The 24,359-nt window shown below is 29.0% G+C and overlaps 5 protein-coding genes across 12 annotated transcripts; 1 reads left to right on the top strand and 4 right to left on the bottom strand.

Annotated features, from left to right (window-relative positions):
• Positions 1-174: 174 nt before the first annotated feature.
• Positions 175-3,670, bottom strand: LOC117209033 (probable cytosolic iron-sulfur protein assembly protein Ciao1). Of its 3 annotated transcripts, XM_033450613.1 has the most exons (5): positions 3,447-3,670; positions 1,477-1,846; positions 1,287-1,401; positions 1,050-1,211; positions 175-978 (listed from the first exon to the last, which is right to left on the bottom strand). In XM_033450613.1, the coding sequence occupies exons 2-5, from the start codon at positions 1,834-1,836 to the stop codon at positions 710-712; spliced, it is 906 nt and encodes a 301-aa protein (XP_033306504.1). In that variant the 5' UTR covers positions 1,837-1,846; positions 3,447-3,670; the 3' UTR covers positions 175-709. The 3 variants fall into 3 exon arrangements, with proteins under 3 accessions (XP_033306504.1, XP_033306502.1, XP_033306501.1); XM_033450611.1 differs by lacking the exons at positions 175-978; positions 1,050-1,211; positions 1,287-1,401; positions 1,477-1,846 and adding exons at positions 1,948-2,549; positions 2,676-2,965 and having other exon boundaries at positions 3,447-3,648; XM_033450610.1 differs by lacking the exons at positions 175-978; positions 1,050-1,211; positions 1,287-1,401; positions 1,477-1,846 and adding exons at positions 1,948-2,549; positions 2,676-3,137 and having other exon boundaries at positions 3,447-3,645.
• A 402-nt stretch (positions 3,671-4,072) lies between these two features.
• LOC117209039 (exocyst complex component 4) lies at positions 4,073-5,199 on the bottom strand. Its single transcript, XM_033450620.1, has 5 exons — positions 5,074-5,199; positions 4,837-4,970; positions 4,605-4,766; positions 4,352-4,521; positions 4,073-4,270 (listed from the first exon to the last, which is right to left on the bottom strand). The coding sequence occupies exons 2-5, from the start codon at positions 4,891-4,893 to the stop codon at positions 4,183-4,185; spliced, it is 477 nt and encodes a 158-aa protein (XP_033306511.1). The 5' UTR covers positions 4,894-4,970; positions 5,074-5,199; the 3' UTR covers positions 4,073-4,182.
• Positions 5,200-5,929: 730 nt separating this feature from the next.
• LOC117209032 (transcription initiation factor IIB) lies at positions 5,930-8,300 on the bottom strand. Of its 2 annotated transcripts, none has more exons than XM_033450608.1 (5): positions 8,175-8,300; positions 7,586-7,709; positions 7,309-7,495; positions 6,774-7,244; positions 5,930-6,694 (listed from the first exon to the last, which is right to left on the bottom strand). In XM_033450608.1, exons 1-5 carry the CDS (start codon positions 8,260-8,262, stop codon positions 6,533-6,535), a joined length of 1,032 nt encoding a protein of 343 aa, XP_033306499.1. In that variant the 5' UTR covers positions 8,263-8,300; the 3' UTR covers positions 5,930-6,532. The 2 variants fall into 2 exon arrangements, with proteins under 2 accessions (XP_033306499.1, XP_033306500.1); XM_033450609.1 differs by having other exon boundaries at positions 7,586-7,696; positions 8,175-8,295.
• A 968-nt stretch (positions 8,301-9,268) lies between these two features.
• LOC117209023 (calpain-7-like) lies at positions 9,269-13,360 on the top strand. 2 transcript variants are annotated; one of them, XM_033450590.1, is made up of 12 exons: positions 9,269-9,547; positions 9,608-9,771; positions 9,881-10,100; positions 10,173-10,495; positions 10,571-10,703; positions 10,826-11,016; positions 11,110-11,322; positions 11,439-11,683; positions 11,767-11,975; positions 12,075-12,283; positions 12,355-12,584; positions 12,653-13,360. In XM_033450590.1, exons 1-12 carry the CDS (start codon positions 9,364-9,366, stop codon positions 12,795-12,797), a joined length of 2,466 nt encoding a protein of 821 aa, XP_033306481.1. In that variant the 5' UTR covers positions 9,269-9,363; the 3' UTR covers positions 12,798-13,360. The 2 variants fall into 2 exon arrangements, with proteins under 2 accessions (XP_033306481.1, XP_033306479.1); XM_033450588.1 differs by having other exon boundaries at positions 9,364-9,547; positions 11,110-11,337.
• Positions 13,361-17,863: 4,503 nt separating this feature from the next.
• LOC117209021 (tyrosine-protein phosphatase non-receptor type 4) lies at positions 17,864-23,679 on the bottom strand. 4 transcript variants are annotated; one of them, XM_033450587.1, is made up of 17 exons: positions 23,070-23,679; positions 21,825-22,036; positions 21,608-21,736; positions 21,475-21,523; positions 21,226-21,393; positions 21,024-21,144; positions 20,859-20,946; positions 20,632-20,784; positions 20,323-20,555; positions 20,080-20,250; positions 19,826-20,003; positions 19,596-19,763; positions 19,321-19,496; positions 19,046-19,245; positions 18,601-18,944; positions 18,235-18,519; positions 17,864-18,139 (listed from the first exon to the last, which is right to left on the bottom strand). In XM_033450587.1, the coding sequence occupies exons 2-17, from the start codon at positions 21,972-21,974 to the stop codon at positions 18,056-18,058; spliced, it is 2,697 nt and encodes an 898-aa protein (XP_033306478.1). In that variant the 5' UTR covers positions 21,975-22,036; positions 23,070-23,679; the 3' UTR covers positions 17,864-18,055. The 4 variants fall into 4 exon arrangements, with proteins under 4 accessions (XP_033306478.1, XP_033306477.1, XP_033306475.1 ...); XM_033450586.1 differs by lacking the exon at positions 23,070-23,679 and adding an exon at positions 22,588-22,728; XM_033450584.1 differs by lacking the exon at positions 23,070-23,679 and adding an exon at positions 22,403-22,557.
• Positions 23,680-24,359: the final 680 nt, after the last annotated feature.

The following is a 24,359-nucleotide window of genomic DNA, read 5'->3' as shown; positions in this document are numbered from 1 at the left end:
TAGGATCGTAAGTTCGTTGAGTCACGAGGGTCAAGTTGTACTTAAGGAACTCTCCGTTATGAAGTAACTAAATACTTTTCATCTATCGACCTATGAAGCCAGAAATGGCACAATATCGATAAAAAAAGGAGAAAAAGAATTGAATGCGTGGACCCAAAATTAAAATCGTTCTAATTGGACCAGAATAACGACTGTTAATATTTTATTTAGTTATAAGTTTTCAATAAACGTCGGTTACGTACGTACATTGTTAAAATAAAGTTTTTTCTCATAACCATCATGTGCGTGTATTTGAATGAGCGTGAATGACATTATGAAAATGATAAACGAACGAATGATATATTATGTGCAAAAGAAATATTTCAGTAATCAGATTAAGGGAAAATCGATTCTATAACGGTTACACATGTTCAAAGATTAATTGCAAAAGTAGTTTAAGCGCGTTACACACGAAAATTTAAACGCAGTTTCTGTTATAGCTGTAAATGGTTTCTGTTGAACCCGCAATATACTATGATTCGTTTATGTACTTATCTTCTCTGATATCACTCTGACTAACTTTACCAGATTGAAATAAAAAATTGTCAATCCCAAAATAGGACAGGTAATTTATAATATTAATAATAAAATTTTATCATATGTAACGTATATTTCCATCCCAATGTTCATATCATATTAATTGTCTTTTATTCTCTTCGTTTTTCTCAAATTATACAGTTTTTAGAGGATCAGCATCATTTTTTGATACTTGTACATACACAGACTTGTTCAATAGTTTATTTAAAATAGGCGCAAATGTTTTTAGAAAACCACGTTCGGAATCAGAATGATTTGTTAGAATCACATTAATTCCTTTGTGCGTTGCGTTAAGAACGTCATGGTGCAACATTTCCCCTGTAAGATATAGATCTGCAGATACGTTTTCTAAAACGGATACTCCAGCCCCAGCACAAAGTGCGACAGTTTTAATCGAACCATCTGAAAGATAAAATGGAATTGCAGTATATCAAATTTACAAATTAATTAGGAAATGAACAAAAAATTGATACCTTTTAAATGTGTGCGAGCTAATCTAACGTATTTCAAACCAGTACGTTGTTTCACTAATTGCACAGCTTCTTCAATAGAAATTTCATTTTTTAAAGTGCACATTCTTCCATAGCCATTGTTATTTGTGGCATCTGGTTGAATTGGTATGCTACTTTCAAGCACTTAAACATATAAAATACGTTCAAGTACAAGGTAATTATAGAATATTTAAAAAATATTATACTTTAAATTTATACCCTTTTCAAATGCTGACGCCAACCAATCATTTACTCCTCCTCTTATTGAATCAAAACTAGTATGTGGAGAGTACACAGCTATTCTATTTTCTAAACATTTTGCAATAATCTTCCCCTAAAAATTCTCATTTAAATGATAATTTATATAAAATCTCAATTTAGTATAAAAAAGCAGTAATGTTTTCACTACCTTCCATGAACAAGTTGTTATAGACTTTATGGGGTCAAATATTAAAGGATGATAAGTAATAATCATGTCTATTTTCAAGTCTAAAGCTTCTTGCATCACAGTTTCAGTCAGGTCATTTGTTAGAAGAATGTGTGAAACCAGTTTGGTTTCCGTAGGTTCAACAAGTAAGCCTACGTTATCCCAGGAACCTGCAAGTGATAGATCTGCAAACTGCTTCAAAGTATCTACAACTTGATTTAAAGGCACCCCAGTAACATTCGATTTTATGTCACTCATTGTACAGAATGTATTATATTTGAGCGTTATATCAGAAATTAGAACTTCATAGGTTTTCCTCAGCCCAATAAAATGCCTTGACATTCCTAATAACCTAAAACAGAAACAGAAGCAAATCACAATCAGATTATCACAAAATATAGTAAGGATATTTAGTTAACAATAAAGGAAGGAATAAATAATGAATAAAATAAATAAATAATTCATTATTATTTATTACGAAAAGATAACATTACATAAAGCAACAATTATTCGTTATAAAACCAAATTTTCACTAAACCATCATCGCTTGCTGATGCAAGTTGTCCAGGAACAGTAGGATGCCACTGCACACAATTTACATCTTGGATATGAGCAGTGTCCATAGAACAAACCATAGTAAAACTTGGCTGATGAGGATCAGAGTCACTATCCTCTTTAAATATTCTAATAATGTCATCACCACACGCAGTCACTAACAAGCCAGTTGTTTTGCACCAATCAATGTCATAAATTGTCCTTGTATGATAACCAGTTATAGTACACACACACTTCCAAACTGATTTATTGTTGTGTGTAACAATTCCTGGTTCATTATCAGGTTTGTACTCTTGCCATATTTTCACTGTTTGATCATCACTACAGGTTGCAATTCGATTGCCCTCCTTGTTCCATGCAAGACTCCAAACTGTTGATGTATGGGATGATAATATATCTATGCACGACCAGTCATTATCCCCTGCATCTTCTTTGAATATCCTTACCGTATTGTCATAACTAGCAGATGCGACAACTTCTTCATTAGGATGCCACCTTATCTAGAATGATTTAAACATATATTTATGATACTTACATAATGCATTTTGATAATATAATAATAATAATATACATTTATATTTAACATAAAATAGTAATATAATTAATAACATAAAATAATTACGTACCTTCTTCACATCTTGAGTATGAGCATTAATAACAGCAGCACATTCATATTCATCATCATTTATCTCCCATATCCAAACAGATTTATCACGACTACAAGTAGCTAACAAATGACCACTACAAGACCAACTAACACTCTTCACTTCGTTCTCATGTCCCTCTAATGTTGCATTACATTCAAACTGACCCGACTTATTGTCCCACACAGCAGTGGTTGAATCAAAACTAGCAGAAGCTATGTAATTTCCACAAGGGGACCATGCTATCTCCCTAATAGTTCTAGTGTGACCTTCTGTAAGGATGGTTTTCACAACCCATTTTGAATCTTGTTGTCCCCATATTATAATTGTTTTGTCTTCACCGCAAGATGCAAGACAAGTACCATTTGGATGCCAGCAAACATTCCACACCCTTCCCCTATGACCAGTCAAGGTTTGTTTTAATTCCAATGTTCCCATCTCTACCTGCAACAATAAATGCTTTCTTTTTAAACTTAGTTCAACCGAGCATGTATATTCGTAAATAATATTACAAAATATTACTGTCTGGGGAATATGGGTGAGAAATGTTTGCGCATCGTATTTAAATAGACAAATTTTTTAGTTTTTATAAGTGTTAAGTATATAAAAATGTTGAAGAATAAAACAATTATTCAAGTTTTTAAAAGAAGTTTCTTCTAGATGAAGATTTGAGAATTATATTAAAGGTTTGAGAAATTATGCGAGTGAAAAAAATGTTCAATACAATACGATGTATTATGTTCGAATACTTACGATGTACGTTTTGACGGTTTGTTAATTTTGCAGTATAAAAGCAAAAAATATCACCAAACGCTATCGCTGGCATGAAATTATGATGTAGAATATGTACACAACACGATTAGATAAACTTAAATGATCGTAGCACACAGTAATGGAAATATTACGTGTGCCATGTAACCATGAATCGCCATAAATCATTGGCTGATAAGATGTTGAATTATTTTAAATACTACTGATGTATATTTAAATCAAATTATTTATAAAAACACTTAAGATTAAAATCTTTATTTGCCACTTATCGAATAAACAGAGTAGTATTATTTATCAGCCAAGAATTGAATAATTGTGTATAGAACAAACGTTTTGGCGGGAAAATATAAAATTATACTTTACAATGTACTCGTTCTTTATTATTTATATTATTATGAAGAATAGAAATATTATAACAAATGAATGAATACTACAATTTTCAATAGTGCAAATCCATGTATTCATTTACTAAATCTCATATTTTGTTCATTCTTATAAACAGAAAGTGATTAAATTACAACTAATTATAAATAAATCTAGTGACTATCTTTATTATTTATATTATTATGAAGAATAGAAATATTATAACAAATGAATGAATACTACAATTTTCAATAGTGCAAATCCATGTATTCATTTACTAAATCTCATATTTTGTTCATACTTATAAACAGAAAGTGATTAAATTACAACTAATTACAAATAAATCTAGTGACTATCAGTCCGATGCTGTATTATACGATGTAGATGCCGATAACGTATCTAATTCTGGTAAAGGTAACATTCTGGTGCAAGAATCAGGAGTCCTAAAAATTTGAAAAAAAGATGAATCAAGCTCAGAAACTATATTCTCTCTTCTATTCTTTATAGAAATCTGAATAACTTACACATCCTTTAAGAGATGCAGTACATGTTTGTGTTCAATTCCTTCAAGCCATAGGTTTAACAGTTCCTCTCGTTTACACCTTAATAATTGTTTGCAAGCATTCAAATTTTCTTTAACTGCATGAATCTTTTCTCGAGATACTGTTACCTTTTCTGATAAAGCACTGAATATCTACAGTAAGAAATAATGAAAATGTTATTAACAACATATATGTATAATCATTATTATTAAATTATATATTAAATTATATTTACTTGCATAACTTCTGTAAGGTCCTGATCATGTAATGATACCAATTCGTCAAGCCTCTGATCACTCTTCTTGTATTCTTTTTCAAGCTTGGCTTTTTCTATCTCTCGTTGTTCGTTAGTTTCACTTGCTGACAAAGCTCGAATTACAGAGATCAATAAACCACTCTGCAAAAGATGTACGATTATAAGTTAAACAACTATTAAGTAAAGAATGAAAGAAAGCTGATATTTTTACCGTTTCTTTGGTTGGTTTAATACCTCTCGGAGGTTTAGTGGGAGGCATTGAATTCATATTTTGTTATTTTTTTACTAACAAGGATGAAAAATGTAATGTCAAATCTTCTAATTAAATCTTCTTCTATCATAGAACTGAAATTTATAACAAATTTAAACACTATATAGGTTATGTTATTTTACACTGCGTTATGTAAATTTACAATACTTTAAATATCATTTTTGCTAAGATGTTTACCAAGGTTATGTATAACAAAATTAAAAAATTAATTATTACGCATTGTATTATATAGTAAAAATTGAAGTTTTGAGAGTGACAGTAGGTCACATGATGGCTGACAAACCATTTCTGACAACACACAGATATATACTCACACATTTTTAAGTCATATTTGGATTATATATATAGGTATCAATAAAACAATTCGTTTTAATAATGATAGTTAGACTGCGGATTTTTAAGCATTTATAATAAATTTAGGAGTGTAAAAATCCATAGATTGCATATAGTACACAAAAATATATAAAATATTGAAAGCAGAGTACTTCCTATAATTTTTAGTAGATGAAACAAATTTCTGTGTAATGAATGTAAAAATGAAAATTACATAAAAATCAGCAGCCTAATGATAACAATTCTCTTTATTACATAACTTAACATACAAATTAAGATATCCAACATACATTTTACATTTACTATGTAATACAATACAAATTTTTGTGATATCGCATATCTCTCTAAATATCTTAAAAAATAGAACATAATTGATTTTTGATTATCAAATATAAAGATGAACAAATATAGTCAACATTAAAAGTGTTTTGATATCATTTTCTAAAAAGTACATATAATATATATAATATCAATATTGAATTGTATAGATTACTACTTTGATAAATATGTAATATGTAGATTACAAAATATTAGTGAAACGTTAGGAAACAAATATTATAAAATTGTGATGTTTTAATTTGAACAGTGAAATTTTCTGTGTGAATGTTCTTATATATTTTATATAAATTTTGAGTCAAAAATAAAATATGTATATACACGTTTGTAGTGAGAAAAGGCTATTGTCTTTCGACTTTAGTCGGCTTCGCTAGTTGCAAATTTTTGACTTACATTATTTAGTAAAAGTATCACAGAATTTATCGTATAATTATATAGCATGGTACTTTCAAGTGATTTATTGTATTTTATAATTGGTTTCCGTTATTTTCTTATTGCAAACATAAAAATAAAAAAAAAAGATTGTGCTACAGCGTTTTAAACAAAATATCAATGTAAAGATGTTTAATGTAAACTTAATTTGTAAGTCTGCTTGTACAAAGCTTCAAAACTCAATATATTTTTTGGTATCAAATATAAAATTTACAACAAAATTTATCAACCTTTTCAATTTTAACATGTTGAAACGCACCAATTAAAGCATAAACATTTTATTTTATTCACACCAGACAAATTATTAAAATACTATTGTTGCAAATTTACACAACACAGTAAGAACCAAGTACAACAGAGAAAACAAGAAATGTAACAAATTAGATAATACCAATGTAATACCAAAATTTATAGATTATCAAGGAATGTATACTGTAAATAAAGGTTAAATTATTTAGAAATGGTTATTTAAAATACATAACTATTGTTTCAACATGATAAAATATGTATAGAAATATAAAGCTTCGCGTTAAATTTACATTTGTGGTAATTGATCAATAGGAGTTGCGAATCTGAAATCTTCTGGAAATAGTTTTCCTGCATGGGGATACATTAGCTTATAAGACTGTCTGATTGTGACATCAGCTACACCAGCAATGTCACCAATTTCTTTTTGTGATCGTTTATCTTCTGATGCCTGAATAATCAAAGAATGTGTAAAAGTTATAAGAATATAACATAAAAGAATATTTCTCTTGATCCCAATAAATACATACTTGTGAAGCCATATAGATTGCAGCTGCTGCCACCGAAATCGGCGATCTTCCAGGTACTATATCAATCTCCACTGCTTTTCTCGCAATATGTGTGGCAGCCCTTTGTACCATATTAGGAAGTCCAAGATTAGAACAAAACCTAGACATAAAATCTCCTGTCGTGATGAGATCAACACTAGTTTCAAGCGCTTTCAATATCAATTTGAAACATCTTCCTATTTCCTTTTTGCTGATCTTGCTAACTGCACAAATTTCTTTGAAAGTACGTGGTACACCTTCCTGTCTGCAGGCAATGTATAAACAAGCTGAAGCAATAGCATCATTTGCACGACCTTTCAAGTTTTTACCATCATGTACTTGTTTAAATAAATTATTTGCTCTATCGACAATAGTCTTAGGCAAATTAATACGATCAGCCATGCCATTAATCTCACGAAATGCATTAATCAATGCTCTGTCAGAACTGCTCATCTGAAATGACATAATTTATTAATTAACAAGGAAACTCATAGTAGAATAATAAAATGATACTTACTGTACGCCTGTTTTGATATTTTGAAGCACCAAAAGCATCAAACGATGCAGCACCAGTTCCAGGGCCAATCATGGTGGATAGATCTGAACCATTAAGGAGTGGATTTTCTGGGCCACCAACACGTGACGGATCAACTCCAGCTTTTTCATTGCTGAATGTTCTCCATTCTGAACCAACATCTATTACCCTATTTGAAAAAAAAGAGTAAGAGAAAAGGAAAATAAGCTCAATTTCAATTTATATATATATCATTCTCAAATTACATAGATATATTTACCTATCTCCTACAACTAGTCCACATTCTGAGCAAATTTGATCTCCAGCTCTGTAATCTTCGATAAGAGAAGCATCTGGATGTGCATAACAACAAACTTTGTTTGTTTCATGTCTGCAAAAAAAAAACTAAGAAAATGTGTACCACATATTAATGTATACACGCGCTTACATGCAAATATATCAATTAGTATTATGCTAATAAAGATTAGTTATCATGTTAATAATACGTCAGCAATTTAATGTTCATTTACAGTTGCTTATGTTAAAAAAAGTTTTTAAAAAATAAATGTATTTCATTTTCATTTGATATATACTTATGTACAATTGCTAATAAACAATTGAAGGTTAAGATACTTATTTAAAAAAGAAATTAAAATGAAAATATAAAGTTGATAGAATGATCTATTATCAAAAACACGTCAAGAATAAACAAACGATGTTTCTGTCAGATCACATAACCATAGTCTATAACATTATGTTATTTCTAAAGTGACTAAGTTTGATCGTAAATAATAATAATCGATAAAACAAAATTCTGTAATAATTGCTACCGATATCAATCGTAAAGACAAAATTTTCTCAAAATTTACCTTGACGAACTTGCCATATTTTGGATTCGTGTTTTTCCACTATGCCGCCTAAGTTAATGCAGATACTTAATGCACCTGCGGTATTCATACATGCGTATCAAGCTATATGAATTAGATATGAAGCTCAGTATTCAATACAAACTATTGTAGCAATTAATTATATTAAATCAATTATATCTGGGATTGATGACATAAATATATTAATAATAAATTAAGAAAATTTAGAGTATTATATATAAATAAATAAAATATAAATTCACATATCAAATAAAAGAAAGTTAAGACAAAATATTTATCATTATTTATGATATTAATAATATTACTCCTATCTATATGTCATAAACATGAACAAAGATATCAAATCGTTATCTATACTAACTTGTAGTCGATGTATTTGACACTAAACTACGGTTGCAGGGTTGAAAATTCCAATGGAGGGGATAAGGTTTTTAATTTCCAGAGGTGTGCTTTATAAATTTGCCGTCAGTTATAGTGCTGCGATTGATATGTTAGACTTTTACATTTAACGCCATCTGTGCCATCCTTACCACTGAAGGTAAACGATATAACTTAAACTGCTTTTCATAACCTTTTTCAATTTATTTAAGATAGGCATATAGTATTTCATGTAGTACAGAAGAATGTTGTTTAAATAAATATAAATTTATATAATGAAGTAAATTTCAATTGCAGATACGGTCGTGTTGCATATTGCAGAAATTGATTGAAATGCTTTACTTGAGAAACATTTTTTGACCCGTAAGAATCTTATTACCGTAATCTTATCCACAGCCTTACCTCCTTCCATTGGAGTTTTCATACCTGTGTACGACCGTGTACTAGTGCTAATGAATGACTAATTAAAGAACTTACTTTAATGTAGTAACTTCTAACCCATAATGTTGGACTTAAGAATGAAAATAATGGTTGTGAAATCATTTTGACAAATTTGAAATTGTTTCTTAATTCTACTTAATTTAAAGAAATCTATATACACAATTGTTAATATGCACAGGGAAGAAATATATTTAACGTATTAAGTAAATAAAGTACAATTAAAATGATATTTAATAATAATTAAAAACTGTATGAAGAAATGAATATTACATACAAACAAATTTATTACAAATTTATTGTATAAAGGAATTATATAGTAATTGACATAATAACCATAAAAAAATTATAAAAAATGACATTGGAAGATGCACAAAATGCAGCGAGGAAAGCAGTACAATTTGATAGTCAGTGTCAATACAGACAAGCTTTATATTATTATAATGTAGCTATAAAGTTTCTTGTAGAATTGCAAAATCCTGTATATGATCAAAAAGTTTCTGAATATCAGGAGAGGGTATCAATTATACATAATCTTAGTGAGTATTCAAATTAATTCATGATATATGTTTTCATAAATAAAAAATAATACATTACAGTTAGTGAAGAAGAACAGAAACATCATAAGGCACAAACTACCGATCAATCTAAGTTACAAAAATGTAAGTTTCTTATGAACCAAGCACAAGATGCTGATGAAGCTGGTTTGAAAGATATCGCTGTGAAATTATATACAGACGCTGCTGAATTGGGGCTTAGCATGGTATATAAAATTCTAATTGTCAAATTTTCCAATTCTATTAAAAATATTTTAATAATTCTGTTGAATCCTAAACTTATGAATAATATTAATAATATTATTATAATTATAGAAAATTACCGATATAGAGGCAAAGGCTAAATTAACTGCTCTTATAAAGCTTGCACTTGATAGGGCAGAATCTTTAAAAGGTTTAAAAACAGCAAATAGTAATGATATTCTTAAAACCCTTTCTAAATTACCTCCTGTACCCGAAACAAGTCTGGATGAGGATATAGACAAAACATCATGTACAACTACAACAACAACTACTACAAGCTCTAATAACACTGGTACTTTTCTCTTGTCACGTTATTGTAATGAGAAATGCTTTCTGTTCAATTTCATTTTTTATTAATGTTTAGGGAAACCATCTCGACCGCCACTTCTTCGAGAAAGTAGTGCACATTTGAAAGTGAGTGGTGGTAGTACTAATTACACAGAAGAAGAGAAAAGTGTTTTGCTTCATAGTTCTCATATCAATGATCATAAGTTTGTACCTTTCATGATTACTGATCTTACAGAGAAGTTTCAGTATGCTATTCCATTTACTGATGAAGATGGTTTATTAACATTAGCACCAAAACAGAAGTCTGATTTTGCAAAATGGTGCCGGCCAGAAGAATTATTCTCTGACCCAAAAATGCTTAAAACATCTCATGTTGATTACTACAGTATAAAACAGACAGTTAGTAAAAAATAAAGCTAATTTCTAAATTAATGATTTTTTTCATACTAAAGTGCAATTAAATTTTAATTGTAGGTTGTTTCTGATTGTTCCTTTGTTGCTTCTCTTGCAGTTAGTGCTCAGTATGAAAAAAGATTTGGACGCAGACTTATCACCTCCATTATTTATCCAAAAAATAGAAACAAAGAACCAATATATAATCCATTTGGTAAGAACTTATGTATTACTGTACAAATCATGAAATTTTTTTTTAACATCAAGGGTCAGTGGTCTGTAATTCTCCTAGAATATTATCTCAATGAAAATTAAATTGGGAGTATTTTGTATTAGGAAAATACATGGTGAAACTACACATTAACGGTGTGTCACGCAAAGTTATAATAGATGACTTATTGCCTGTAAGCCGATACAACCAATTACTTTGTTCCTACTCTAGCAATCATGGTGAGCTGTGGATCTCGTTGCTCGAGAAGGCATATATGAAAGTAATGGGTGGTTATGATTTTCCTGGATCAAATAGTGTAAGTTTATTTCAATATACATGTAATTCTGCTACAAAGATAACAATCATAGAATATAAATTATTTTTTTAACAATGAAATATTATTGTTCAGAATATAGATTTACATGCTTTAACTGGCTGGATACCAGAGAGATGGGCTATAAGGCCTGGCGAACCAGATTTTAATGAAGACAATCTATTTAATGTATTATTAACACGTTTGCACAAAGGAGATGTATTAGTAACAGTTGCTACTGGAGAATTATCTGATTTGGAAGCTGATAGAACGGGTCTTGTACCAACCCACGCTTATGCTGTTCTCGATGTTAGAAGAATAAATGTATAATTGATTACTCTTTTTATTATTTTTTATTATTAAAGCATATTTTAAAAATAAGTTTATGATTAGTATAGTCTATAACCATAGATATATTTGTATAGGATGAAAGATTATTACAACTTAAAAATCCTTGGTCACATTTACGATGGAAAGGAAATTATTCTGAACTTGATAGAGTACATTGGACAAATGAGTTAAAGAAAGCACTAAATTATGATCCAGATTCTGCGTCCCAATTTGATAATGGAGTTTTCTGGATTGATTATTTTAGCATATGCCGATTTTTCGATGTCTTTTATTTAAACTGGAATCCAGGTTTATTTAATTATACTTATTGCATTCATCAGTAAGTTATTAGTGGTTTTATAAATAATATTGTTTAAATAATTAAAAATGATTGCAGAAATTTTTTATGAAAATATGTTGTAGAATGTGGAATTCAGGAATAGGACCAGCGAAAGATGCATATAATATCGGCGATAATCCTCAATTTTTACTAGAAGTGAAAAACCACGTTAATGGAGCTATATGGATTCTTCTTACCAGACACATTACAGACATAGCAGATTTTAGGCAAAATCAAGAATATATCACAGTATTAGTTTATCGAAATGATGGAAAAAGAGTATATTATCCTCGTGAGCAAAATAATTTATGGTTTTATTCTGTTTGTATCAAATTTATTTATAAATGTTGTAACTATGTATTAATCATAAATTTTTGTTAAAATTATATAGATGAACCACCACCATATATCGATGGGGTAAGAATAAACAGCCCACACTATCTTTGTAAAATAAAACTAGATCCTCAAAGTGATACTCGATATACTCTAGTCATATCGCAGTATGAAAAAACAAATACAATATATTACACTTTACGCGCCTACGGATCTTGCGAATTCTCATTAAGGAAAATACCAAATTTTTATAAATATGAAAAAGAGGTATATCTTTCTTATTTTTTGTATAAATACACTTAAAAGTTAATACTATAATAATAATAATTTGTTTACAGCTTACTGGTCAATGGAAAGATATTACAGCTGGTGGATGTAGCAATCATCCAACATACCAGAATAATCCGCGATACCAGTTAATCTTGGAAAGTTCAAGTAATAATAACTATTTGCTGATTATACTAAAGGGACCTAAACAATATCAAATAGGATTTGATATTTTAACAGTTGTATTAAATGATTCGGACGCACCTACCGCATTCAAAGTGAAAAACTCTGGCCCATTCAGGTATTATATAAAGTAATACATTTTATATAATTGTATAGAGTATTTATTAATAATTTAATTTAATGTAGATCAGGATTTGTTTACCTGGAATTAGAGGATGTACCAGCAGGTACATATCACATTATTCCATCGACATATATTCCTGGACAAGAAGGACATTTCTTTTTAATTTGTAAATCGTTTTGTAAATTACAACTTCAACATATTCAGTAACGAAATTATCGTCTATATAAGCTCTATATAAAGGAGGATTTTAATAATATATTGTACAATTATGAAACATAATACATAGGTATTAATTTATATGCTCTAATTGTAACATATGAAAGAGGAATATAAAATATTTATATTTGCTGTTATAAAATCGTTGATGAATATTCTTATGATTATTGCATATTGTACAAAGATCATTAATGCTAAAATTAATGTTAACAAAACAAAATGCTGTCGACAAAATGTAAGATAAAGAAATTGCGTCGAGGATAGTGAGTCAATCATTAGATGATGAATTACAAAATGTTTTTATTTTATATTTTAAAAATACAAATTAGTAATCAGACTAGACAACTGCTGACTGAATTATGAAAATTTGTGGCACTTTATCCATAATTAATATTTGTTTGATGTGTTATGATTTGGCACGTACGTAGATAAATTTCGACGCATATAGCTCCCAAACACTTTAATTAGCTACTTAATATTCTTTGTACTGTTCTTATATAAATACTAGGAAGTATTACTTTTTAATCAATAAGTCAAGTGAATACTAAACAGCATTTATGTAAAGTATTCACTAAAAATGCATTTATACATACAATAATTATTTTTATACAAAGTATGTTGATGTTTCATCTACATATCAAGTAACACAAAGAAACGCATCAGAATTTTTTGTATTCGTATATTTTTTATCTATCTAGTAAAAATTAATTCTAAAATATTATTTTTTAACTTTTTCAATATAGCTTACAGTTTACTATAATTTTTCTATATTATCTTACATGTTTCTCTATCTTTCCAAATACAGTAATATTTGATAGTATAAGGATACTGTAACTTAATAACAAAAATGCTGTTCAATTAATTTACGATTAATGTTTGTATTTTATTTTTTATACTGACTTAAATTGCAGTCAAAATCATATAGCACTTTAACATCTGTATGAACAGCTTATAATTACCATTAATTGTAGTATTATTTTATTAACATAATGATAACTACAAAATAAATAATTAACAATTTATATAAAGTCATGATTTATGAAACAGAAGTTGATTCACATAATTAACGACAGATAAATTATAAAAAGAATTATGGACAATTGTACAAAGAAATATACACATTACAAAGAAATAGTAATATTACTAATTTAAAATGGAATTAATATGAAAATTTATCGAGTGAAGCTGTTGTAATATAATAATCATTAATAATATCCATTCCTGCTTTATAAGTATGATGTGGATACACATATACAAGGCACTATTGTCAATAATACAGATAATCATTATTATTAATTCGAAAATATTAAAATGATATTATGGTTTCAATGCTGTGTTTACTATTATCATATTCGTAACAGATTCACCCAATTCTTAATCAAAGTATGATCCTTTGCAAGCCAGCTTTGCTTATAAAACAATATTATGTTTTATGCTAATTAATAGCCTCATTTAATTAGCCTACTGTATAAATTAAAAATATGAGAACATACATTTCAATTACAGCCAGTACTCAATCCTAATCATAGGTAATTTTGGAGAAAGTTACATCAACAAAATGAACAAAAAAAAAAATACAGCAAATGATTATAATGTACATATTATAGTAATCTGTTCTTAATATGTATAATGTTTTGCTGTACACATAAACAATGAATGCTTTGCATCATTAAGTTCAATCTATTTTGTATCTGTACAAATATTTTATACCGAATATACAACATTATATAATATATAATGTAAATAGGACCTTTTACTTAATTTTTATGACCTTGTTTTTTTTATGCATATACTGCTTTATGATTGTACATACAATTAATTATTAACTTATAGTTTATTACATGGTTTTACTTAGGTCAGTTAAAGGTCATGCTTTTGTGCATAAAAAATAATTTCGTTAATGTACGTTATATATATATATAAAACATAAAAGTATTTTAACATTATAAAAATGGGCGGAAAGTAGAACACATGATACGGTTATAAAAAATAGTACATTTTTGTTAGTATTATTAGAAAATTTAAAGAGTATTGAAAGTTCTGGATGAGATTATATTTGGGACGAAATATTTTTCAGTATATTATATATTACTTTGTTTGATTTATCTTTTGTTTCATATCGAATTATATTAAATTAGCTGCTAAAGCAAGAACATTAAACTCTCTGCAGTTCTCAATTGTATTTTAAAATAAGCTTACTTAACATTAGGATATTATTGTATTTTTTTATCGTGCAAATTTGAATTTACATATTTTTCATACTCGTTGGACGAGTAAATGGATTTTTATGCTTCAAGTAGCATGCACTATTCTTTTAAATACAAATTAGACTATACATGATATAAATGGCATTAGACGTTAGTCGTTATAAAATAAATATTTTTAATTAATGATTAAAATAATGATAAATTGCCAGAAGACAACATTTTTTTGTCAATTTAAATATGTTATTATTTTCAGTATAATAAAATAAATAAATAGTATAGTAGTAAATTTCTCATCAGAAAATTGTTCAAAATATTCAATGATTTGTAAATTGCTTTGCAGCTTTACTTTATGCAATCACATTCTGCAGCTCACTGGGATTGATTACACATTCGATATTTCTCAATATTTTTAATGGTTTATGGTTTTTCTTCAAGGCAATTTTTTTATATTGGCACCCCATGTATTTCTAAATTTTCTGCTAATATACCGATAACATTTATAGACTTTAATTCGTTATGTTAATTTTATTTTATAAAGATATCTCTGCTATTAGTTTACTATATGAGCAATAATTAAAAAAATTTTAATCTATAAAATTAAACAAGATATTAATTGTGTATAACGAAAGTTCATTTTCGCAGTTTTCGTAGTATATTAGCAGTATTGATTGAAATTTAACTTTCCATACCTTCGCTTTTATTTAACACTAAACCTACCAGCGGCGATTAAATTGACCGCTCTCGAACTTCTACACAAATTTAACCATATTTAAACTTTATCATATCGCTTCATAATTTCCGAACTTTTCTAAAACATGCATACAATATATTTTTCGGTATTTACTTCTAGTTTGCTCTTTTATTTTCTGAGAAAAATTTGTACTCTGCCTCGCCTACCGTGAGCGGTCATTTTGACCGACAAAGTATTTTAGTTATTCTTAAAATAAATGCAATCAGTATAAAGAAAAGGTTATCTCAACGTCAAATGACAAACAAAATCAATAATAACAAATAATAACAGCTGTTATACCCATAATCTTGTCATAAAACATAATCCACCCCTCGATCAAGATAGCCACCAGCTGTCAAGACATATCAACTTAGGCCCATAATAATCCTAAGAAACCGCCACAAAATTGAGCATTTTTTACAGTCCATTGTTACAAACATTTTAAAAGTCGAGAAGTTTCTTAGGATTATTGCTCATTGCGATAAAACACGGGAAAAACTTTCCCAACTCCACCCTCGAATAACCGTTGATGGAGAACGGTCAATACTCATCAATATTTTCGTATAAATATCACCGTCACAAACCATATTCTTACTTGCTATTGTCCTTTCGACTAGAATACATCTCAGTTTGTTAGCCAATTAGTCGACATCTAAACTTGTTATCTCTAAAACTCAGACAGAAAGCATTTCAGAGCATTTTGTGTAAAGTTGTTATAAAAGGAAAGGTAAAGCATATCAAATTTGACAATAATTTTGTATTCCGTACATGGTATTATTCTGTGATAAATATTTACCCTAGAAATGTCAAGACTTCAAAAAAAAAAAAAAAAAAATTATAAAAAGAATAACGGACATAGAAAAAGACTGTTCAGTGTGCGATGAACAAGAAACTGCAGCAACTGAAAACGGCATGGAAACACATGAAAAGCTATTTACAACCGAATCAGAGTTGAATATTATAAATAAACGTTTACGTAATGGCAAAAAGGAAAGAAATTATCGTTGACAGCAGAGAGTGAAACTGGGCCCGATGAAACAGTTTGGAAAGAAATAGATGCAAGTCCCAAACCTGGCAGGACATCAGTTCATGATATTTTTAGGGATATGCTAAACGACATATAATGAAAGGACAAGTAAAAACGGCATTTTATCTTATCATTGATCACTGTATAAGGAATCATATAATAAAATGTATGGAAGAAGAAGCATTTAGAGTATTGGGGACTAAGAGGAAGCTAGATGCAACAAAACTAGGTGCACATCAGGCAAAAAATTTAGATGTCTCATATTTGTGGAATAAAATTTGGAGATCTGCATTTTTTTCAAAATAATGAGCAGAAATGACTTTGCTGAAATTATGAGGTTTATATGATTTGATAAGAAGAGCGAAAAAAGCCAACGTTTACGAACCAATAAATTTGCAATGGTATCTACAGTATGGGGCCAATTTACCGAGAATTCACAAAATTGTTATAAACCTAGTGCATACATTACTTTTATATAAAGAATCGCGGGAAAAAACCATGCAATAAAACTATCAACAAGTTCAGATTCATTACTACAAAAAACTTGTCAAATAAAAAATTGTAAAGGTTACAAAATTATGAAAATTTGTTTAAGATGCGGGAAATATGTATGCGGCAAATGTACATTTGATAATAAGATAATTTGTAAAAGATGCAGCGAAGTTGAATAAGATATATCTCTATATAAATAATTGAAATTAAACAAAAGTAAATTTGGATGAAATTTTATGAAAGTTCATCATTTTATATACATTTAGTTATAAATTAACCATTATCTAAGTTAAATCATGAAAATTATTACTTCTTTAATCATCGGTCATTTTGACCGCACACGGTAGGAATAGGTATACACAAAGTGTCGGTAGGTTTAGTGTTAACTAGAAATAAAGATTGGTAGTAGTAATAATGATGACAGAGGTAAGCCATAACGGACAATTATTCCAAATAATGCTTCGAGATTTATACTTTAGCTTAAACATAATTTAGTGAACTTAATTTTATCGAAATTTCATTATTTACAAAATATTGGTACATAAATTAAAAAGGGGGGGGGGTAAGCTCTAAGGCGTGAAAAGTTATATCTTTCGAGTAATTAAATTTCTAGATAAAAATATATTCGTAACGGATAGAAAATACTTATTTGAAACAGTGTATATCTCTCCTATTAATGAATAATATATGTGTATATTATTGTCAGAGTATAAAATTATCTTCTAGTGATGTGATATTTCGATAAAATGTAAGAAGAATGATAATTACAATGCATTCCAAATTTGTGTTGTTTTCACCTACTGAATTCAGGAAGCGGCTTAGCTATTCCTTCACTGTAAGCTTTATGGACTGCCTCACATACGAATCTATATTGACTCTAGAAAAATCATTTTTTTTTTCAGTACATATAAAAGATAATCTTTTTATATATAAATTTCAATTTAATAACTTAACTTGTAAATTTTAACTTACAGCATTTTGTATCATCATTGCTCTTTGATCTCTCATAGATCGTACGACGTCTAATGGATACACCGGTTGATTCGCTTCGATAAGACACAGTGCTGTTTCCATTAAGACTAAGACACCTGTTCTACCAATTCCTGCAGAACAATGAACAACTGCGGGTTCCACTATTCCCGTTCGAGCTGCCCGTACCCTTTCAGTAAACGTTGTGAATTGTCTCCAATCGCTAGGAACTCCATGATCTGGCCAACTACAATATTGCATGTGTGTTATATCTCTTTCTTCTCCAGTCTAAAATGCACAGAAATGACTTAGAATTTTTCTAATATATTTATAATAATATAAATTATAAATATTACTTTATTTTCTTACATTAATATCACGGAGTATGAATTCTCTAAATATAAAAGTATCTTCAACATTTTCAGCTGTAGACGTGAGAGTGAGATTTCGTAACGTTAGAGTTTCATTGAGCGCAGGCCAGTATTGATGGCATTTTGCTCGGCCACGTTCGACCAAAGTTGTGAGCATTACAACAAGGGTACTACCCGCTTCGAGAACCATCTGCCAAAAATCAGCGACAGTCGAAGACAAAGGTCCTTGAGTAGCTATATATCTGTTGATAATACCAGATCCTGGTATTTCCATATTTACATAGTTAGCATTGATATAATCTCCACTTGCAGAGCCCATAAGTATCACTCGAGTAACATCATCTACACAAATTATAATTTATTTTGTGAAGCACATGTTTCGAATCGTATTAATATAGTACTAAGATACTGATATAAATTCTTGTATTTTTCTTTATGCTTACAAGGTGAAATATCTCGATAACGATTTTTACTCTGATTTTCAGGTTTTTTTGATTCAAGAGATGTAAGTTCAGGATTCTTTCTATATAGCTGTTCATACTGCGCGATTAAAGCACCGCTCGCAAGACCATCAGCAAGAAGCAACATCGACTGTGCTAATGCGTCTGATCCAATAGCTGCATGAGGTGCATCCGGAACGTACCTGATTATTTCAACATAAAAATAAACATTAATCATTGCTTTAGTATAACAAATTTAGTTTTATTATCTGTAATACCTATATGGAGGTTCTTCTTCAGATGTTTCATCAGTACCAGCTAGTGCATTATATAAAGCATTCGGTCGAACAGTTAAGGTCAGTTCACCAGAGCCCGAATCACGAGATTGACGAATTAGATTTACTACATGTTCATGTAACAATCCACTGACATCAATTCCATTTATATACACTACCTATTTATCCAATATATTCGTAATAAATAGTTTGCAAAAGTTAATCTAGATAACTTGAAAATAAGTTCAATTTAATTTCATTAAGATATAACAACTAACCTGATCCCCTTCGTTTAATTTCGGATAACAGCGATCAGCAGGAGTATTTGGAGCTACTCTTGATACTAAAATAGGCATATCAAGATCTAAACCACCTTTCACATTAAATCCAAACCGACCTTGTTCATCTGGAGTCAGAGATATTGTAACTAATCCATCTTCTACTATCTACAAATACTCAATTTTATTTTGTGCACATAGAAACTGTTTATTAAAATATTAATAAATACCTGAGGAGCAGGCGAACTTGTAGGTTCACTATAATCAGGAAGATCATAAATGTTCCTTTCAGCAGTTGTATCATCATCAGCATAACTTAAAACTCTAGAACCTAATACAGGCGAAAATGCATTGCCTTGTGTATGCGAGCTCGTTATTTCTTCACGGAGGGACAAAAAGCCACCTTCACTATGGTACATAAAAGGAACAAAAATTAATATAAATATAAAAAAGTTACAAATATTAAATATAAGTTTCAACGAACTCATCGCTAGGATTTCCTTCACCCCACGCTCGACGAGGTTCACGAGCACCAAGAGACTGAACTTTATTATCATATGGTCTAGGCGGTCTTCCAGGGGGCATAGATAATTTTCCTTTCTCTTCGATAATTGGAGCTGATGTTACTCCATGTACTAATCTTTTACTTGGAGATCTAAATAATTTAAATCATTAAGTTAATATTGAACTAATATTATGTTATTAATATTGAATAAATTAATGTTACCGTATAAACGTTCTTTCTACTCTTGCTCTATGCTTCCCATCCTCAACTGTTTGAAATTCTGTACGTCCTGAATATGTAAACCTACTGCTTAAAGTAAGTGGAAACCGCCTTGGCCTCGTTTTAGGACTGTGAAGTCGGAAAAATGTATGGTGCTCTACACACGCTTTCCATAAATTTTTCGAACTCCGATATGTTTGCATGTTGAAGCCAAGGAGAGTATCATAGTTCTCTGACTATAATAAAATTAGTTTGTATAATATAACAATATGTAAATTGACTTCTAAATTGTGAACTGAATGTTTAACGAACCTGTTCCCTTCTCAGTTGAATGAAAAATTGTTTCCGCTTAAATGATATTTTAACTATTTTTGACCATGAGAACACGTTAATTTTTATTCCATTTTGAAACACTACTAAACCTATAGATGTTACACCTAATTGTATTTCTTTATTTGTTGAATCCTAAAAAAAATATTTAAATTAAAAGAATGCGTGTTTTGAAAATCTGCAACGGAGGTTATAGGATAAATACATACCCTAGCTTTATGTAATTCTACTCCATACATATCTAACCTTTTTGCATGGTCTAGAAAATTGAATTCTGCATCTGCTGGTAATTGACCCCTGTAAAATAGTATAAATATTCTATAAAGTTTTATAAACTTTGGGTTATTAATATTATATATATAACTTCAACATACTTATGAAGTTTATGCAGCTCAGCTATTTTCTTTTCCATTTCTTCAGTTTGACCTGGTATTAATTGCAATCTAGAAAGATATCCTGGTCCATGTTCTTCAGGATGATAGTCACCCAACTCAGCTATAATTACATAAAAATATAATGATGTATTATGAATAAATTTTACAATGAAACAGATGTTACAATGTATCTAATACATACATTGAACAGTATAACTAGCAATAAGGCATGCTGTACTTGGCGATAATTGAAGTTTTCCATGAAGAATATCTCTTCTAACTTGTAAATAAAACTGATATCTAGTATATTCTTCTTGTAGTTTACTAGGATCAGATACATAAAATTTCACTTTGAAATAGAATTGTCCACCTGAAACAATACATTATATTAAATTATCTTTCATCTTTTTGTATTTAGTAGTGTGAACAAGCATCTGAATACGATCTTTACCCTTACTTCTTATCTGCTTCTTCACTGGTTTACTAGGATCTAACCATCTCTAAAACACAAATTCAATTATAACGCTATTCAATTAATATAAATTTTGTAAATAGATTTTAATAAATTGAATAGACAAGTTTACCATTTCATCTGGTGAATATGTACACGTTGTGGCTCCATTTTCAGCATATTGCAAACCAAAATAATCTTTTTCAACAAGTTCTAAATGTTGGAATACTAAATCTAATAATGTTTGACCTTTTGCTCTTTTCTAAAACATTTTGAAATATTCATATCATATCTATCATATCATAAATGCAACACAAGAAATACTATTTAGAATCACTATATAAACTCACATCTAGTTGAAATGTGTGTTGCGTGTCATCAAGGAAGACAACAGCAGCAGAAAGAGATTTCAATCTACGATTTCTTGCTAGTTCAGCACCACGAACGTGGTAGCTCCCACTGGAGCCACTCAACGCTCTACGTGATACACTTTCAATCATTTCAAAGATACGAAGGCGTGTCAACCACCTTCCCGACACCACCTCTCTGCTATGCTGACCACCTAAATGAAGAGTTAGAAAATTATTCAAAATATATTAACTGCAAATATAAATAGCTAAAGAAAATTGTTATATATAGGTAAATCAAACAAACATAAATCTAATTCTAACTGTCTAATAATTCAATGAGCCAATTGTCAATTATAAAAAGCAATAAGTATGTTTTTGTTTATGCAAAAGTTTATTCATGTTTTTAAGCGTTAGTACATATCATTAAAAGAGCTTAAAAAACATTGCTTTGAGTACTGCAACTGTAAGGTTAAGGCAACAATTATGTTGTCAATTGTAATAAATAAGCATATTGAATGAACCAGTTCTATGCATTGTCACAGACTGATCAATCATATATCACTATTGAAAATAATTACATTCAGAAGATGTCATTGAAAATAAATTCATAGAGTCAGTAATCTAACGTCAGTTACATAAGCAAGTTCATATGTACTAGGTGCCAAAATAATGTAGAACAAGGCATTCTGAAAATAGTTTACATAAAAGAAGCAAAGTAAAACTCTTTAAATACAAATACATCTAAGTGCCTTCTAGCATTAACCTCTCATTAAGTAGTCACTAAAGCATTATTTCTTTTTCTTTAAATCAAGTAAAACATATAAAAATACATTCAATTCATCACTATTAACTAAAACTGGAAAAAATATTCAAATATATTTCTAAACAATTTGCATTGTGACAATAAAGCATAGATTTATATTTGCAAAAGTTAGTTCATAAAAATACTATTTTCTATATATTATAAATAAAATATTAAGAGATTAATTTATAATACATTATATTAATATATTATATTAAAATACAAAATAAATATTATATTATATATTATAAATAAAATATAAAAATTCAAAGTATTTAAAGTAAAAATTGTTCTCTAAAAAGATATAGAAATTTACTCAGCAAGTTTGATACATTAATTAATACATATGTATCATGAATATAGTGAATGAAATAGATATTTATATGCATCGAAGTGACAGTCTCACAATTACACTAAACGAACAATGTAAAATCTCCACTTACATTCATGATCCGTTGCACTACCTTTGATAAGGCTTTCACAGGTGTTTTTTTTTAACAAAACGGAAAATGGTCCACGATCGTTAATATTTTTGCAGATTAGATTCGACGAACCATTAAGAAAAATATAATTCGCCCCAGTCGAGACGAAATTTTTTAAAAAACTTTTTCTTTCTTGCAACTCTTTTCATTATTTTTTATAGCGACATATTAACGCGCAAATGTAATTCTAATCTACAAACCAGTTGACATTATTCACGGGATCGTTTTGCCATAGTATATGGTAAAAAACATGTTAAATAGTATAAAAATTGTGTGTCTTTCACTCACTCAACAACATATAAGATAACACTAATAAATCGGCATGAGCGAGCAATAATGTCAATGAATTATGCTCATAATTCTTTTAGAAATTACCAGAATATAATGTATATATGATCATAAATAATTATATCATTGTTTCAAGATAATTATTTTTTATAATGATTTACCATAAAGATTGAAAGTTTTATTTACAGTAAAATTGTTTGACGCCCTGATACAAAACTTAACAGTGTATGTATATGTATTTAATGCACACATGTGTGCATGCATTAACATTAACCATAGAGTGAATAGTCTTACGATTCGTTATTCAATGTTGTTTTTCCAAGTATGATCGGTATATATAAGGTATCCCAATATTGATAGTATAGATGAGGTGGAAGTGATTGTACCTAAAGAAAAAATAGGTCAAAAATATATTTGAAATGAAAATATAGAATAAATTCTGTACATTTAAGAATTTGTTTTCGAGAAAATTGAATTAAAAAATTTGTTTGGTATATATAAATTTGCTTAATTACCAACGTGATATCATTAGTACTGGGACACCTTGTATATTTATTATATACATAATATGGATCATAAATGGCGTATGATAAAATTAACGAAAAGATGTTTTAATACTTTTACAGGACATAGGAATAATCAATATTAAAGTATTTTTATATTGTTTTATTAGTCTATACTTTTTTCCTCTTTCTTAGTCCGTATTTAATACATACTTTAATCTTAATCATAACCCATTTTTTTATTCATTTTCGATTCAACGATATCTGTCTGTTATTAAAAATTTTTTATGCTGACATTTTTTTAAGACAAAGATCAATTTTAAACAAAAAATTTTTCTAAACCCTTAACAAGGGTAATAATTGGTTAATATTCCAAAATGTAAAAAATATGAAATTATTTGACAAACCATGGTTTAAGATTTACACAGTAAGATTTCACACAAAGTCGCGCCAGATATAT

Source organism: Bombus bifarius, unplaced genomic scaffold, assembly GCF_011952205.1.
Source record: "Bombus bifarius isolate JDL3187 unplaced genomic scaffold, Bbif_JDL3187 scf7180000008165, whole genome shotgun sequence".
In the NCBI taxonomy this organism is placed as follows: Eukaryota; Metazoa; Arthropoda; class Insecta; order Hymenoptera; family Apidae; genus Bombus; species Bombus bifarius.
Note: the sequence above shows the minus strand (reverse complement) of the source record. Positions and strands in the feature narration are given on the sequence as shown.